The sequence below is a fragment of the Arachis hypogaea genome, chromosome 3 (genome assembly GCF_003086295.3).
Source record: "Arachis hypogaea cultivar Tifrunner chromosome 3, arahy.Tifrunner.gnm2.J5K5, whole genome shotgun sequence".
In the NCBI taxonomy this organism is placed as follows: Eukaryota; Viridiplantae; Streptophyta; class Magnoliopsida; order Fabales; family Fabaceae; genus Arachis; species Arachis hypogaea.
In genome coordinates, this window is record NC_092038.1 from 126,244,420 (window position 1) to 126,262,229 (window position 17,810).

The window sequence follows — 17,810 nt, forward strand, 5'->3', positions numbered from 1 at the left end:
TGAATGACAGTGGCTGCAGTTGATTTCATCATGGAGGCAGGGCGAGTGGTCGTTGAACGATGTTGCGCGGCTGTCCTTCGCACGGGCTCCTGTGTCAATGGCGGTTGCTGTGGCGGTCTGCAATGAGGACGGAGTGATGGAAGTCTGGTCGGTGCTGCCGCGGCGTGATGACGGCACAAAAACTGCACGTCGGGTTGTTAGAAGTAGAGTAGGACAGCACGGCTTTGTTTTATATGATGATTTTTTTTTAATCAATAATAATCAATTCTCCATTTTTTTTAACTAAAAATGTTTTCCTAACAACATTTCCGGTAATGCTGACTTAATAAAGATCCAAGCATGCTGGGATCGTCGTGTTTTTCATCAAGGAAATTAAAGCACGTACGGGATAAGAAGGATGTTATGTGTATCTGTTGCCAGCCACGTAGAAAATAAAGCAAAAAGCTTTTAATGCCATGCAACTACCATCTATTCAATTTTCAGTTGCCTGTTCCATCAAACTCCCCATTTACGCTAAAGATCGGACTTCACTAGCACACATACATCCACATATTAAACTTAATTATTATCATTCACAATGCATATACAGGTTTAACATTATCATCAGAAAACTCCTTGTTTTCAGACTAGTTTCAACTTTCAACCCAAATATATAGAATCATGACAATATTTTCTTCTAATAAACTCCTGCTTTTCACGATGATCCTGTTCATTCCTTCTTGCCATTCACTTCATACCATAACCATAACACCAAACCAACCCCTCAAAGACGGCGACGTTCTTGTCTCCCAAGACAAAGGAACCTTCGCACTCGGTTTCTTCAGCCCCGCAAATTCCACAAGCCGCTACCTTGCTATATGGTACAACAAAATCTCACAACAAACCGTTGTTTGGATTGCCAACAGAGACACTCCCATTAACCACACTTCAGCTGTTCTCTCCATCAACAACCACGGAAACCTCGTCCTCCACCACCAAAACACAACCCCAAACCTTAACCCTCTTTGGTCCTCCAACGTCACTCTCTCGTCTACCAATACTTCAGCCAAGCTTCTCGACACTGGAAACTTGATTCTAATCCAAAGAGGAAGAAGCAGCAACAATAATAGCAATAGCGACGATTTTGTTGTGTGGCAGAGTTTTGATTATCCCGGCAACACACTCCTTCCCTTCATGAAACTCGGATTGGACCGGAAAACCGCGTTGGACCGGTTCCTCACATCATGGAAGTCCCAAACCGACCCGGGATCCGGGAATTTCACTTTCAGGATCGACCCGACCGGTTTCGCCCAACTGTTCCTGTACAAGAACAAGACAGTTGTATGGCGGGTCGGGTCATGGACGGGTGAAAGGCTGACCGGAGTGCCCGAGATGACTCCGAACTTTATCTTCAACATTAGCTTTGTTAGCGACACGAAGGAAGTTAGCATAATGTACGGAGTGAAGGACCCCAACGTGCTCTCCAGGATGGTGCTGGACGAGACGGGTCACGTGAGGAGGATGACGTGGCAGGCTCACGAGCTAAGATGGTTCGAATTCTGGTACGCGCCCAAGGAGCAGTGTGATAACTACAGGCAGTGCGGGTCAAACACCAACTGTGACCCGTATGAGGAGGACAAGTTCATGTGCAAGTGCCTGCCGGGGTTCGAGCCCAGGTTCGAGAGAGAGTGGTACCTTAGAGATGGGTCAGGTGGGTGCGTGAGGAAGGCTAACGTGTCGACGTGTCGAAGCGGGGAGGGGTTTGTTGAAGTGGCGCGTGTGAAGGTGCCGGATACTTCGAAGGCGCGTGTAGATGCGGGGATGAGCATGAAGGATTGCAGGGTGAAGTGTTTGGGAGACTGCTCGTGTGCGGCGTATACGAGTGCCAACGAGACTACTCAGACTGGCTGCGTTACGTGGCATGGTAACATGGAGGATACTAGGACCTACACACAAGTGGGCCAAAATTTGTTCGTACGTGTCGCTGCAATTGAGTTAGGTAACCTTGCTTCTTTTTAGAAGAATGTGACACTTCACACTTGGCTTCTTTCTTCACTAATCACTATTCCTTCTTGTATTTGCAGCTCAATATGCGAAAAATCGCCATGGTTCTCTAGGCAAGAAGGGGATGTTAGCACTTTCGGGAGTTTCAGCTTTCTTATTCTTGTTTCTGGTGGTCATGTTGGGCTATTGGTTTCTGAAAGCCAAGAAACAAGGTAAGTTAAGAATTCTGCTCAAACTTGTCAATGTGGCCTTCTTCATGCCTACTTTTCAAGTTGTTCAAATTTCATCATGGCAGGGAGAAGAACGGATCGCAAGTATTCATTTCGTCTTAGTTTTGAGGACTCTACCAATCTACAAGATTTTGATAGTACGCAAAATTCAGATTTACCATTCTTTGATCTAAGCTCAATAGCTGCTGCAACAGATAATTTCTCCCCTGACAATAAACTTGGTCAAGGTGGATTTGGTTCTGTATATAAGGTACCCTTTCTTTGCTTCTTAAGTTATACACTTCTTCTAAGTAGATTGAAAATTTTAGGTAGAGCAATTAATAACTACCATGCTGACTCTTACTAATTACTTCAGGGGCTATTAAATAATGGAAAGGAAATTGCAGTGAAGAGATTGTCTAAAAATTCTGGACAGGGCATAGACGAGTTTAAAAATGAGGTCGTTTTGATTTCAAAGCTTCAACATCGAAATCTTGTGAGGATCTTAGGTTGTTGCATTCAAGGAAATGAGAAGATGCTAATATACGAATACTTGCCTAACAAAAGCTTAGATTCTTTTATTTTTGGTAATGTCTTCTTCTTGTTTGAATAGTACTTCAGTTCGCACTTTGAGAAACCCCTGTCACTTCCTAATCATCTATGGCAACAATTTTGGACATTGAGATGTTAGTACACTTAATCCAACAACATACTTCACTTACACATTTTTTAACGTTTTGGCTTTTGAGTGCAGATGAATCTAAAAAGTCACAGTTAGATTGGAAAAAACGATTTCAAATTATTTGTGGAATTGCCAGAGGAATGTTATATCTTCATCATGATTCACGACTAAGAATCATTCATAGAGATTTAAAGACAAGCAATGTCTTGTTAGATTCTGAATTGAATCCTAAAATTGCCGATTTTGGAATGGCAAGAATATTTGGCGGAAATCAAGTTGAAGCAAATACTAACCGTGTTGTTGGAACCTAGTAAGTATTACTTCATAATCCAAACACATTAAAATTAGCTTCATTGTTAGTTATCTCTTTCTTTTTCGGATAATTGATAAAATCTTTTATATATTTTGTTTTTGAAGTGGATATATGTCACCGGAATATGCTATGGAAGGACAATTTTCAATTAAGTCTGATGTATATAGTTTTGGAGTTTTGCTCCTAGAAATCATTACGGGCAGAAAGAATAGTGGTCAATACGACGACATTACTACGACAAATTTAGTCGGCCATGTAAGTTTAATTTTACGAGAATCATTGCTCCAATTTAAATTTGAGAACGAGCCTTAAACCTTTTAATTAACAGAAAGTGTGTATATAAGAACTATATCGATCAAGCTAGTAATTTGAACTAATTAATGCAGATATGGGATCTGTGGAAAGATGGGAGAGCCATGGAGATTGTTGATGAATGTTTATTGGAAGAGTCATGTTGTGAGCATGAAGTCCAAAGATGCATACAAATTGGACTTTTGTGCGTTCAAGATTACCCCACAGACAGGCCATCAATGGCAGCAGTAGTTTCCATGCTGGGAAATGACTCAGCCCTTCCTTCTCCAAAACATCCAGCATTTATTTTCAAGAGGGGCAAAAATTATGAGAGTTCAGATCCATCAACCAGTGACGGTGTTTATTCAGTCAACGACGTAAGTATGACTATAATTGAAGCTCGCTAGCTAAAGGCCCCAGAAGGCTCTTTAATTCCATTCATACAATAATCCGGTATAGAAATAAGTATACTGCTTTGCTACACAGTACATATGTACAAGGTAGTCATTTTTTATATGAATATAGTAATTCGTTTTCTCTTAATTAAAAACAAATAAATATTTTCTTTTTAAAAAAATGCGAAATTTGTAATAGTTAGTTGTTGTTGAGCATAATTGTGGCCAAGTATCATTATCTGCATTGACAATTTCATTGGCGATCCGCTACATCTGTTACTACTTACTACTATTAAACAGTCCCAGTGTCCCACAAATGAAAAAAAAGGCACCACTTTCGAATTGGGAACAGAAACATATATAGCACTGCAATCTGTGTTGCTCATCAAAATGTAAAATACAAAGGAGGAGTGTGAAGGATCAATAAATTTTGTGATTTTGTGATTTGTAATTAGTAATTAATAATTATTAGTATTTATTTGTAATTATTAATTAATAATTATTAGTATTTTTAATAATATAAAATTATATTTAATAATATAAATTTTTTTTATTGGTTAAATATTTATAAAATTTTAATAAAAATGATGATCTTTTAGACTTTCTCGATGAGAATAAAGAAACCGCTGTTATATATTAAGAGGCCACAATTTTTAAGTGAAGACAAGTTTCAAGGATTCAGATGCTATTATTATTGTAGCTAGATTCTCTACTAAACTAAAATATATATTTAGCTCGTAATTTCATATTTGATTTTAAAATTCCTTTTTTTTGTATTTATAACTAGTGTATGTTTTTGTGTCCTATACGGGATAATACATAAAATTATATAAATTTTTTTATTAAATTTAAATAAAAAATATACATAGTAATTATTATTATAAATATTTTATAACTTAAAATATTAAAAATAATTAATATTTATTTTAATTAATTTAAATTTATTGGATGGTCATCTCATTTGTCCGCTTAAACAAATATTTGGAGTTTGAATCTCGCCTTGTATATATCACAATCCATTAGTTAGCGACAGACTCTTAATAAATAGAGCATTAATATGTGGTGGATTAATTCTTGACTTGACAAGTTAGGAAATCCATAAAAAAAAATTGTATTTGTCTTTAAAATATATTAATTTTTCATTAATAAAAATACTTCTGGAATTTTTGTCTTTGTTGAAATTTACTTGGGACAATTTTATTTATTGCTATCGTATTCATTCTTAAAATCAAAATAATATGATCAACATTATTACTTGTTAAAACTTCACATTTTATGAAATAATTTTTAAATTTTCAAATTCATAAATTATTACTTGTTAAAACTTTCCATCCCTCATTCCTATTTAAAAAAAATGTCTCTGTTCTTTCTCTGCCATTGTAAGTTCCTGTTTAATTACCCCCTAGAGAACGTAGATCTCTTCGGGTATCTACGAATATTCTTTAAAAATTTTTAAAAAAATTAACACAAAAAGACATAATATAATAAATCATAAAATAATCAATTCAATATAATTCAACATAATTTATAACATATTCGTTATGAAAAATAACATTTCAAAAGGAGAAAATATAAAAAAATAATCCAACATAATAACATAACATAATTTTTTAGGACGATACTGAGTGACATAGTGTCAGACTTGATGAGAGGTAAAGAAAGTGAGTTAGAGAGAGAGAGGATCAAGGCTGAGAATGAGTCTGAAAGAAAAAGAAAAAAATCGAATTGGAGGCAGAAATGGATTTACGTATATATAAATTAGGATAAATTAATAATTTTATATTCGCATATATTTAATAAGTTTCATAGGGCGGGTACTTATGTCCGTTCCCCTATTAGGAGTGGCAAACGGAAAAGTCCGCCCTGTCTCGCCAAAAGTCCGTCCCGCCTAGTAAGACGATCCTGAATTTTCCCCCTGCCCGCCTAATGGTAGGCTGGCGGGATCTCTTTTTTTTATAAGTCATTAAATATTAAACAATATATATATAATTTCACAACAATTTTTATAAATTTATAATTTCTAAAAATATAAAAAAATTATAATTTTTAAATTCATGTACATTAACATCTTTATAATTATATTTATTATACATTTATAATTATAAAGACGTTAATGTACATGAATTTAAAAATTATAAATATTTTTTTTGAAACAAAATAATAAAATCAGCATTGTCCAAAGTAAAATAAATATTATCCAAAATATAACTTAAAACTTTTCTAATTATCATCTTCATCATTTTGTAGATCAATAATATCATAGAAATTTATAAAAAAATAGCTCTACCAAAATAAAAGCTTGGCCCAGCAGGAAAGCCTGTCTCGCCCCGCCGAAGCCCGCCAAATCCCGTGGATTAGGCGGTGTAGGGTAGGCGGGATTTTTAAGTTTGGTGGCTATAAATTTCCAACCCAACCCACATTTTTTGGCAGGTTATACGACTAGCTCGACAAATTTCGATCCGTTTGCCACTCTTAGTCCCCATTCATTTTCGCATGGCATGTCATGAGGATTTCAGGGGTCCCCATCTAGCTCCAAAACGCGAGTAATCCTTGCAAATACCCGTTTCGACTGTTTTTGTGATCATCCTTATTGCTAGCATTCATTGGTTCGTGACGTGGAGCTATTCTATCCACTCAATAAATTCTTAGATAATCAAAGTTTATGTTATATCATTTTTATAAAGTTACATGTATCCTTGTTATAACAATATTAATAAAAGATAAATGGATAAACACTAAACTATTGTTTGGATATAAGATAAAAAATAAGAGGAAAAAAAATGAAAAGAAAAGTATGTTTTTGTATGTGCTGTTTAGATGAAAAAAATGAATGAAAAAAATAGAGGAAAAAATTTCTTTTACTTGAATGGAAAGAAAAGTAAGAAGAGAAAAAATTATAATAAAGAAAAATTATATTAATATTTTTATATATTATATATAAATTATATTTCAAATGGTAACTCTATATTTTTATCCATGTTTGCACTTTTGAATCAGTTTTCTTCGCAACTTTGAAGAAAAAAAATTTACGTGAGCTTCATATACATTTTTATGTTTTTCATTCAATTTCTTTGTTGAACCAAATAATGAAAAATTGATTTTTTCATCCATTTTCTTCCCTAGCATGTTATTTCTCTACAAATTATTCTAATCTAAACAATGCATAAATATGTCACATTTTTTATATATATGACAATAACTAATATCACTTATTAGGCTAATTTTCGTTGATAAATCAAAGTCACCATAAAATTACCTGAATCCCCTAAATCTAATAACGTTGCCTAGTTATCTCCATTTAAATCGAATTTAATGAATTCGAATTAGAATCATAAGTAATAAATCTAATTTATATTTAATAATTTACCTCTAACTTATGGTAAAAATATAAGATATGATGCCAAAAAAAAAACTAAAGCGTCATAAATTTTTTACTAACAAAAAAAATATTTTTTATTTTTTAGACACGTATCTATCTTTTTAAGTTATACATTTTGATTTATATAAATTAATGATAATTAAATGTAAAAAAATACTAATTAATAAAGGAATAAAATTTAAGATAAACATGTCCTGAACAAATTGAAATAAAATAAAGACTTTTAATTATGATCATTAATTATAATTACATATATTTACTTCAAGATTTATACTTCAAAAACACAGTATATTAATATTTTGTATTTTTATTTTTTAATTTTATACTATCACAAACATTAGTTACTCTCCAATAATGACAATACTTTTAAAAAAATAAACATAACTAAATTATCTTAAAATTATATAATAATTTTCAACATAACAAAAAAAATATACAATTACCTAAAATATAATATTTGTGTAGTAACTAAAATTTAGTTGTCAATATAAAGTAATATATAATATCATTTCATAATCAAATAAGTGTTTAATCGAAGAATTTAATATTTATATAATAATATGACAAAATAAATTAAAGTTTGAGTTTAATCATAGCAAGTGTTCAAGTTTAAATTTTTATAAATTAGTTTATTTGTGTTAAAGTGAATTGTGCAATAAAAAATTCATAAAAATTTCATATATTGAAGTAGACAATAATTTATTTGTAAATACAAAAAGTGTATTGAATAAGTAAGAAATTATTTTATTTTAATTTGGTCCATAATTTACATGATTTGAATTTAGCTCAATATATATGATTTGATTTGATTTGATTATTAGTTGAAAGTATCTCAATTGCCTATTTTATTCATAAATTTATTATTTTAATGACTAATAAATTAATCAAATTAATTAATTAGTACACACAATAAATTTGGGTTAATAAATTTAAAAAAATAAATTAAAAATACTAACAAAATATTAAAATAAATAAATTAAAAAATACTACCAAATCAAATTGATATAAATTACAATAAATTATATAATATTTAAATATTTAATCAAATTAATTAGTTGATATAGTTAATTTATCGTAATAACTTATAGTTAATGAGTTAAAAGAAATAAATCGAAAAACATTCTCAAAAGCATGCTACGTTAGATTCATCATTAAGTACAAAAATTCGATTTTTATATAATAGAATAGATAAATTTAAATGCGTAATATTATTCTTATTAAAATTATCTAATTATATTTATATAACTTAAACTTTTAGAGATGATTATTAATGACATCTTATTGTTCAAAAAACTTATTAATGACTCTAGAGTCTAGATAACTTGATGTGATTTTTTTTATATTTTACATTAAGTTTAGATAAAAAAAATTAGTTCTGACATATAATTGAAAACTTAAAATATAATTAATAAAAATTTTTATCTATAATTATTAATAAGATATAATCTAGATATAATGAAAAATAAATCATATAAATAGAGATTTTGTATAATAGGTAGAGTTAAATTCAAGAATAACGATGTTTTTTAATTAATTTTTTTAATTTATTCAATAATAATAATAATAATAATAATAATAATAATCATAATAATAATAATAATAATAATAATAATAATAATAATAATATATTTGTCTAACTTAATTTAATTTTCTCGTAGACAATTTTTAATACATTTTATATTCATCTACATTTAAAAAAAAAGAAAGAAATGAAAGATATATAATCTTTAACACGGTGCTCTTTTAGGTATTTAGAAATCTGGAAAAAAAATAGCCTTGAAAAACCAAATAGCTACCTAACTTTTTTTGCCTTCAATTCTATGATCTCACTCCCAAAACCTTAGGAGAGTAGAATATTGCTTGACTTGCTTTCGAATGTAATAGAGAAGAATATGTAACTTCCATCTCGTCGCCGTTATTCTACCTGTCCAGTCACTACTGTTGTCGTGTCTGCTCTGTCGTCGTGTGCGTTGTTATGCGTCATCCAATTTAATGAATTTAATTAGAATAAATAATAAATTATTTATTTTATTTTAGATTTTATAAATGAAAAAACCAATTCACTGATATAATGAATTACAATTAATGTAGTCTAATTAATTACGTAACATAAATTTTAATAAATTATATTAATATTTAAATATCCAATCAAATCAATTAGTTAATATAATTAAGTCATTGTAAGAAATTGTATTTAATGAGTTAAAATAATTAAATCGAGTAACACTCTCTGGAGTATGCTACGTCAGCTCCATCATTAAGTGCAAAAACTCAATATTTATATAATAAAATAAATAAATAGAATAAATAAGTAAGTAAGTATTTGCATTATTATACTTCTTGTTCTACATGATGACTTAAGATATTTGTTTTGTACGTTAAATAATATAAATAATATTTTGTATCTTATATTCATTAAATATTGATATTAAAATGAGAAAATTATGTAATAAATTTTATAAATAGTGATTATAAAAAATAAATAATTATTTATTATATATAATAATTCTTGGTATACATAGGATCAGATCATGTATATATTAGGATATCTATTTTAATTATGTGAGTAATTATTGTTATTTTTAACTTTTTTATTATATTAGTAAAAAATATTTAAAACTAAAAGAAAAAAATAACTAAAAATAAAATTTTCTTAATTTGAATAAAAACTCTCTTATAAATATAGTAAAAATATAAGATGTGATATAGAAAAAAAAAGTTAAAGCGACATAAATTTTTACTAAAAATAAAAATATTTTTTTGTTCATTTTTTTAGACACGTAACTATTTTATTCAAGGTATAAATTTTAATTGATATTTTATAAAAAAAAAAGCAATCAATACAAAAATAAAACTTAAATAAGCCAAATATGTTCTAAAAAAAATTAGAATAAAATAAAAACTTCAATTATAACCATTAATCATAATTATATATATTTATTTTAAGATTTATACTTCAAAAATTCAGAATATTAATATTTTTTATTTTTTATTTTTTTCAATTTTAAACTATTATAAATATTCGTTGTTCTCTAATAATAGTAATCTTTTTAAAAGAATAAACATAATTAAATAATTTAAAAATATATAATGATTTTTAGAATAACAAAAAATGTACAATTACCTAAAATATATTATTTTTATGTAGTAATTGAAATTTAATTGCCAATATAAAAATTATATATAATTATTTAATCAAAGAATTTAATATTTATATAATATAAAAAATAAATTAAAATTTGAGTTTAATCATAGTAAACGCTCAAGTTTAAATTTTTATAAATCAAATTTTATCATTTTTTTCTCGAAGTAACATATACAATGAAAAATTTCTAATGCATTATTGATACTTAAATAATAGAAATAATATATTAATAAAAAATATTATTAAAAGTTAAATATACAGATAAAAAATTATAACTTGCAAAAATATTTCTAAAATTTATTACATAAATATTAAAAGTCATGTATTTATATAAATTAAATTATATTAAATTGTAAGATATTTAGATATTTAATTATATAATTTTTTTCATAAGAGATTTAATACAAAAATATTTATCATCATCTGTTTAACGTAACAATTTAAATTTAGGAGAATTGTTCCAAAAAATACTTTTTTCGAATTATTTATTGTTAATATCAGGTCAATTTCATAACATTCAATAATAACATAAATGATTATATTTGAACCACAAAGTTAACCTAAAATAAAATATAGAAATTGATGAAACAAAATATTAAGACAAAAAATGATTAGAAGCGTAAAAATAGAGAAAAAATATCAAATTTAAATAATGTCAAAAAGAATCTAATATATAAAGATGTGAATTGTAAAAATAGAGGGATACATATATAAAGAAGAATAGCATGCATGCATAAACGTTTTTTCACTATATCATAATTTGCTCCAGCTATACGATGAATTTAGCGGCAGTCAGCAGATCCAAAAGTTTGCATCGGTGCACCTCAAACACATGACTTGATTTCTTAAGCTGTAAGTATGCCGGGCACATTGTCGTCCAATTCCATCAGCAACGGTAATACCTAAATTAAGACATTTTCGAGTTATAAACAAACAATCAACGAAATACTATTTATCATACATTCTCATTTATCCATAAAAGAAATTTTACATTAAAAAAAAGAAGAAAAGAAGAGTTAAAATAGCAAGAACGATAAAAATGATGATTCTTATCATTTTATTTGGCCGTCTATATATAGAAGACCAGAAAATCATCATTATCTAACAAAATTAATTTGTATTTATTGCATTTGATTTGAATAAGCAAGAAATTATCATATTTTAGTTTAGTATTTAATTCACATGATTTGAATTTGACTTAATACATATAATTTAATTTGATTTAATTATTAGTTAAAAATATCTCAATTGCTTATTTTATTTATAGATTTATTATTTTAATTATTAATAATTTAATCAAATCAATTAATTAATATACATAATTTATACCTAATTTAATTTAATAAATTAAAAAATACTACCAGAATATTAAAAGAAATAAATTAGGAAATACTATTAAAACAAATTGATATAAATTATAATTATTATGTAATATTTAAATATCTAATCAAATCAATTAGTTGATATAATTAATCTCATAATAAATTGTATTTAATGAGTTAAAAGAAATAAATCGATAAACACTCTCAGAAGCATGCCACGCCAGCTCCATCATTAAGTGTAGAAATCCGATTTTTATATAATAGAATCGAATAGACGTTAATTCATATATATTATATAAATAAATTTAATTAGAATAAATAACAATTTATTTATTTTATTTTAGACTTCATAAATGAAAAGAGTAATTCACTAATATAACGAATTATAATTAATGTAGTATAATTAATTAATATAAATTATAATAAATTATATTAAGAAAAGAAATATTTAAATATCTAATCAAATCAATTAGTTAATATATTAATTCAGTGCAATAAATTGTATTGAATGAGTTAAAACAATTAAATCGAAAAACACTCTCCGAAACATGCCACGTCAACTTCATCATTAAGTGCAGACATCCGATTTTTATATAATAGAATAGATTTTATATAAAGAATTTAATTAAAAAATCAATTTTTTTATCTAATATTAATTAGTTTTCAAATCTTTTTATTCTAAATTTTAAATCACAAATCTTGAATTCTAAATTCTAATCTTAAATTTTAATTCTAAATTTTAAATTATATAAAAAATAAACGTACAAAAATAATTTTACAATAAAAATTAATTAGTATTGATTAATTAAAAATTAATTTTTTATATTTAATTTTATAGATAATTTATAGCTCAACATTGAATCTAAATATGGACCAAAAGAATATATTAATAATGAAAAGCCAAAACTAGAAGGGAAAAAAAACTTTTGAGGACCAAATCAAGATAAGACATATTTATCATTGTAATATTAAAAAAATATTTAAATCTTAAAATAGTAATCAAATAAATAGATGTCACTACAATGATTTCACATCAACGCTACGTAACCAATATCCTTGATAGTAGTTTCATCTCATGGATAGTTGGGTGCAACAACATTTCTGAGGGATAAATATTCGATCCATATCCCCAACTTGGTCAACATAACACATCGTCCTCGGACGTAATCCGAGCTCAAATATTCTTTTTGGTAATCTGATGGGGCCTAAGCCCAATACAGAAAAACAAGCAAACTAACTAGTGGGTCTGGACTCTGGAGACTCTACAATCTTGTTCCATAAGAATCTCTAAATTTGCAATGTGATTTATAAATGCTTGACTAAGATACTGGTGAATAGAATAAAACCCTCCTTGCCAAATCGCATAGCTCCAAACCAGTCCAGCTTTATACACGGGCGTTCTATCCAGGACAATATTATTATTGCCAAGAAAATGGTGCACAATATGAAAAGAATGAAAGGGAGAAAGAAGTTTATGGCCATAAAAATCGATTTTGAGAAAGCTTACAATCACATTAGTTGGAAGTTCATAAACAAAGCTTTGAGCGAGTTTGGGTTGTCGCAGCATATGTTAGAAGTTATTATGGCTTGTGTCACAACCACCTCCTATCAAATTTTGTGGAATTGGTACAAGGCGGAGGCTTTCCTCCCTACTCGTGGCATAAGGCAAGGAGACTCTATATTCCCTTACCTTTTTGTCATAACTATGGACAAGCTGTCCCAATTTATTGAAAAAAAGGTTAATATGGAAGACTGAATACCTACGAAGGCAGGACGGCAGGGTCCTCATATCTCGCATCTCTTGTTTGCTGACGATCTACTTTTATTTATGGAAGCATCCCCAGAACAGATAAGAATTGCTATGGAGAGTTTGGAGGAATTTAAAAAGGCTTCGGGCTTTAAGGTAAATCCAATGAAAACTTCAATTTATTTCTCTAAGAATGTTGATGTACGGACCAGACAAGAGATTGTTGGATTGAGTCGTTTTTCTGAAGTGGAAAGTCTAGGAAAATACTTGGGTGCCATATTTAATAATAAGAGAAAAGGGAAGGATAAATTTAAAAACATTATTGATAGGGTGGCGAAAAAGATGAAAGGGTGGAAAGCAAAATGTCTTTCATTGGGAGGGAGAATTACTTTAGTACAGTCTGCCATAAGTCCTTCAATCAACTTTGATATGATGTACACCTCCATACCAAAGGGAGTTTGTTTGGAAATTGAAAAAATGCAGAGAAGATTTATATGGGGGACGAGACTAACAAGAGAAGAATACACAATGCTAACTGGGAGGTTCTATGCAAACCAAAAATAGTTGGAGGAATGGGGATCAAAAGGCTTGAGGTAATGAATGAAGCTTTTCTTGTTAAACTGCTGTGGCGTCTACTAAAGAATGAGAAGGCTTTGTGGTCGGAGGTCCTAAAAAGTAAGTACGGGAGAGGAAAAAATTTACTCCATGAACTTCAAATATGCTCAACAGATTCAACATTATGGAGAAGCTTGGCCAAAATTTGGAATTACTTGATCCAAAATACTTACATCTCTATTGGGGATGGAAGATCTACTAAGCTTTGGACTGATAAATGGATAAAGGGAGGCCCCCTTTAATCTAATGCATCGCCGCGGGAGAGGAGGTGGATCTTAGTCTAACAGTGCATGATGCCATCACTGCAGCAGGGGAATGGAATGTAACTTATTTGCAGAATTTTATGACTGAAGACATCTTAAGTACCATCAAAGCGATGCCGCCAGCGATGGACTCTATGGGACAGGACACGTTAACTTGGGAGCTCACGAATGACGGAAAATTCTCAGTATCTAGCGCCTATAGCACACTAACTCAGCATGAGGAAGAGCAAGACCAAGTTTGGACCCTAATATGGAGGTGGAAAGGACCTCACAGAATAAAAGTTTTTCTTTGGATGGTGGTTCATAAGAAAATACTCACAGCAAAGAGAAGAGCAAGATTGTTCCAAATAAATCCTTCGTGCCATAAATGTGATAGTGTGGAAGAATCTGTGCTACATGTTCTCAGAGACTGTCCATGAGCATAAAGAGTTTGGACAAAGCTTATTCATCCCTCCCATATTTATCTCTTCTTTAGAGCTCCCTTCGATTCTTGAATTCGGTGGAATCTGACTGCAGATCTGGGAAAGACCAAAAGCAATTGGATGACGCAAGTTTTTGTAACTTGTTGGTGGTTATGGCAGTGGAGGAACAAAGAAATCTTCACGCCTCCTTTCTGCAGACCTCAAAATGCTGACCATCTTATCCAGAAATACGTCAAGAACATAGAAGAAGCCTTTGAGATGACCAAACTCTTGGAGAATCAGCAAACGCGGGAAGAGATATATATAGGCTGGTTGAAGCCACCAGAGGAATGGTCAAAGCTGAACTCAGACGGAGCTGTGAGCGGGAATCCAGGAAGGGCGGGATGTGGAGGCTTAATTAGAGATAAGGATGGAAGGTGGATCGTTGGGTATATGGTGAATATAGGAACATGTACCTCAATTCAAGCCAAGTTATGGGAAATATTCCATGGTGTTAGAATTGCATGGGAGTTGGGCTTAAGATTTTTAGTAGTGGAGTTAGACTCCAAGGTAGTAGTGGACATGATCAACAAGGCAAACGATTCAACACAACACCCGGTGCCTTTAACCAAAAGAATTGGTGATTATCTCAAAAGAAATTGGTGTATTCAAATCAAGCATATCTATCGAGAAGCAAACCAAGGAGCGGACTGACTTGCCAAGGAGAGTGTTAAAATTAATCCTGGCTTTCTTTTCATAGATCAACCCCCGACTAGATTAAGACCAATTCTTACTAATGATTGTAGAGGGATATCCTTTTCCCGAACTGTTACTGTAGTTGCTGCTTTGTAATTTTTGGGCTTCGGCCCCGTCACAATACCAAAAAAAAAATCTCTAAATTTGGCTCAGGTTTATCATTTATCAATGAAATTATGGTCTGTTTGGGAAGCTTTAAAAGCATTTTTTTGAGCTTTTGACTTATGAAAAATAGTAGTATTAATGTCTGGTGCAATTTTTAAAACCAAATTGCAACTTTCTAAGAAGCTATTTAGGAGCTTATAGAGAAGATAAAAAAATGACTTCTCTCATAATATTACTACTTTTTTTTAATCATATTTCTATAAAATAAGCACTTTTAAAGCTAAAAACCCAAACACAAAATAACTTATTTATAAGCTACTTTTAATATAGTCATTTATTGTTTAAAATATTTTGTCAAAAGGAGCTTAATTAAGTTGTTTACCCAAATTGGATCTATATCCAAATGGTTTGCTCAAACTATGCTTGGCCATCCAGTCGGCACAAGTGTTGCCTCTTCTGTGAATATGTAGATCCTATAAGAATCGGAAGGGAGATCCTCCTTCCCAAAAGTTTTATATAAGAGTATCTACGAGGGATGTTTAATTGTCTAAGCTGTTTTATTAATGGCAAAATTAAACATCCCATTCACCTTCTCTACTTTGATATCTGGCTTTTGCTGTTTATCAATTTTTTTTTAGTTTCTGAGTGCTTGTGATAGAGCGATTTCCATAACTTCATCCTCATCCTCCGAATATTTCTCAAATTGTGAGAACTCATTATCTTCCATCTCTCCCACCGAGGTCTTTCCTCCTTTCACAGCCTCACTGAAAGTTTTGTGCCTAGTACCTACCCGTTCATGATCCTGCTCTGCTCCTATCATTCAATCTTCTTCTCTAGGTACCAGGCCAGTGTTACTTCTCCCGTGAAAACTCGATCCTCTCCTTCCTTGCGCACATTGTTCATGAGTCGCTGCATTTGATCTTGCTCGGTTCGGTGCGGTTGTCTATGTACATGTGTCTGGGAATGTCCCCCACGGACAAATCCCCTCTCATGACAATGGTGCAGAGCGAAAATGTAGGCGTGTGTATGCAGAGAAAAACTCTTTAGAAACAATATTTTTGAGTTAAATCTCGAAATGGTTCCTGAACTTGCAATCGAGCCTCATGGTCATCCCTAAACATATAATGACCTCAATATTGTCCCTGAATTTAACAAAGGTAACTCACGGTCGTTCCTGAAGCATTTTCTGGAGAATATTCCTTAACGGCGTGATGACGTGTATTGAGAGACGCCATGGTAAATAGGTGACGTGGCGTTATCGTTATTTGACTCAATTTAGTCCATAAAGTGGTTTATAACCCTAGTCCCCAATTTGAGTTCCATCTGTGTCCATCATTAGAAGTCACTCTCTTTCTTTTTCTCTGCTCTCCTTCTTCTTCTTCTTCTTCTCTGCCACATCTCCTTCAACCAGAGCAGCATAATCAAATAGGAAGAACCCAAATGACTGATGATTGGATTTTTGACGGTTTAGAATTTCTCAAATAAAATCTCGTCGAAGTATAGTTTCTAAATCAAGCAATAATCCTTTCATACAAAAAGTTGTTTGTCACAAGTACAAACCCCTAAATTTATAAACCGAAGTATTGGACCTCGGGTCGTTCTCCCTAGGAATTACAATAAAGTGTCTTGTTATTGGTTGTGAGTTATTTTGGGGTTTTTGGATAAGAAGCATGAAAAGTAAATGGCAATGAAAATAAACTAAAAACTATAAAAGGCTCTTGGCAAGGTATGAAAATTAGAAGTCCTATCCTAGTTATCCTTGTCAATTGTGATGAGAATTGTTCATTGCTACCACTTAGTTAACCCTTACTAAATAAAGGAAAGTCAAGTGGATGAATTGACTTGAGCCACAAGTCCTAGCCAACTCCCAAGGAAAGACTAGCTTTAGTGCACTCCAAACAAATTAGCAATCTCTCCAATTACCAATCAACAAAGGAATTAGATAACTCAAGTGTCACTAATTACTCTACCTAGGCCAAGAGGAACAAAATCTACACTAAAACTAAAAGAGGCATTTCAACAAACACATAAAGTGCAATAAAAGTAAACAACATAAATTGCAAGAATTAAAGAGAGATCTAACTACAAAGGCAAGAGATCAACAATAGAAAAGCAAAGAAGAACAATTAGTATGAATTACCTCTTATTGAATTGAAAGAAAATGGAAGGAACAAAAGTAGATCTACAACAAAAATACAAGAACA

At 30.5% G+C, this 17,810-nt stretch overlaps 1 protein-coding gene across 1 annotated transcript; it reads left to right on the forward strand.

Moving 5' to 3' along the window:
• Nucleotides 1-474: 474 nt before the first annotated feature.
• LOC112791363 (G-type lectin S-receptor-like serine/threonine-protein kinase RKS1) lies at nt 475-4,071 on the forward strand. Its single transcript, XM_025834166.2, has 7 exons — nt 475-1,978; nt 2,064-2,195; nt 2,279-2,463; nt 2,569-2,779; nt 2,947-3,184; nt 3,292-3,442; nt 3,574-4,071. The coding sequence occupies exons 1-7, from the start codon at nt 661-663 to the stop codon at nt 3,883-3,885; spliced, it is 2,547 nt and encodes an 848-aa protein (XP_025689951.1). The 5' UTR covers nt 475-660; the 3' UTR covers nt 3,886-4,071.
• The last annotated feature ends 13,739 nt before the right edge of the window (nt 4,072-17,810 follow it).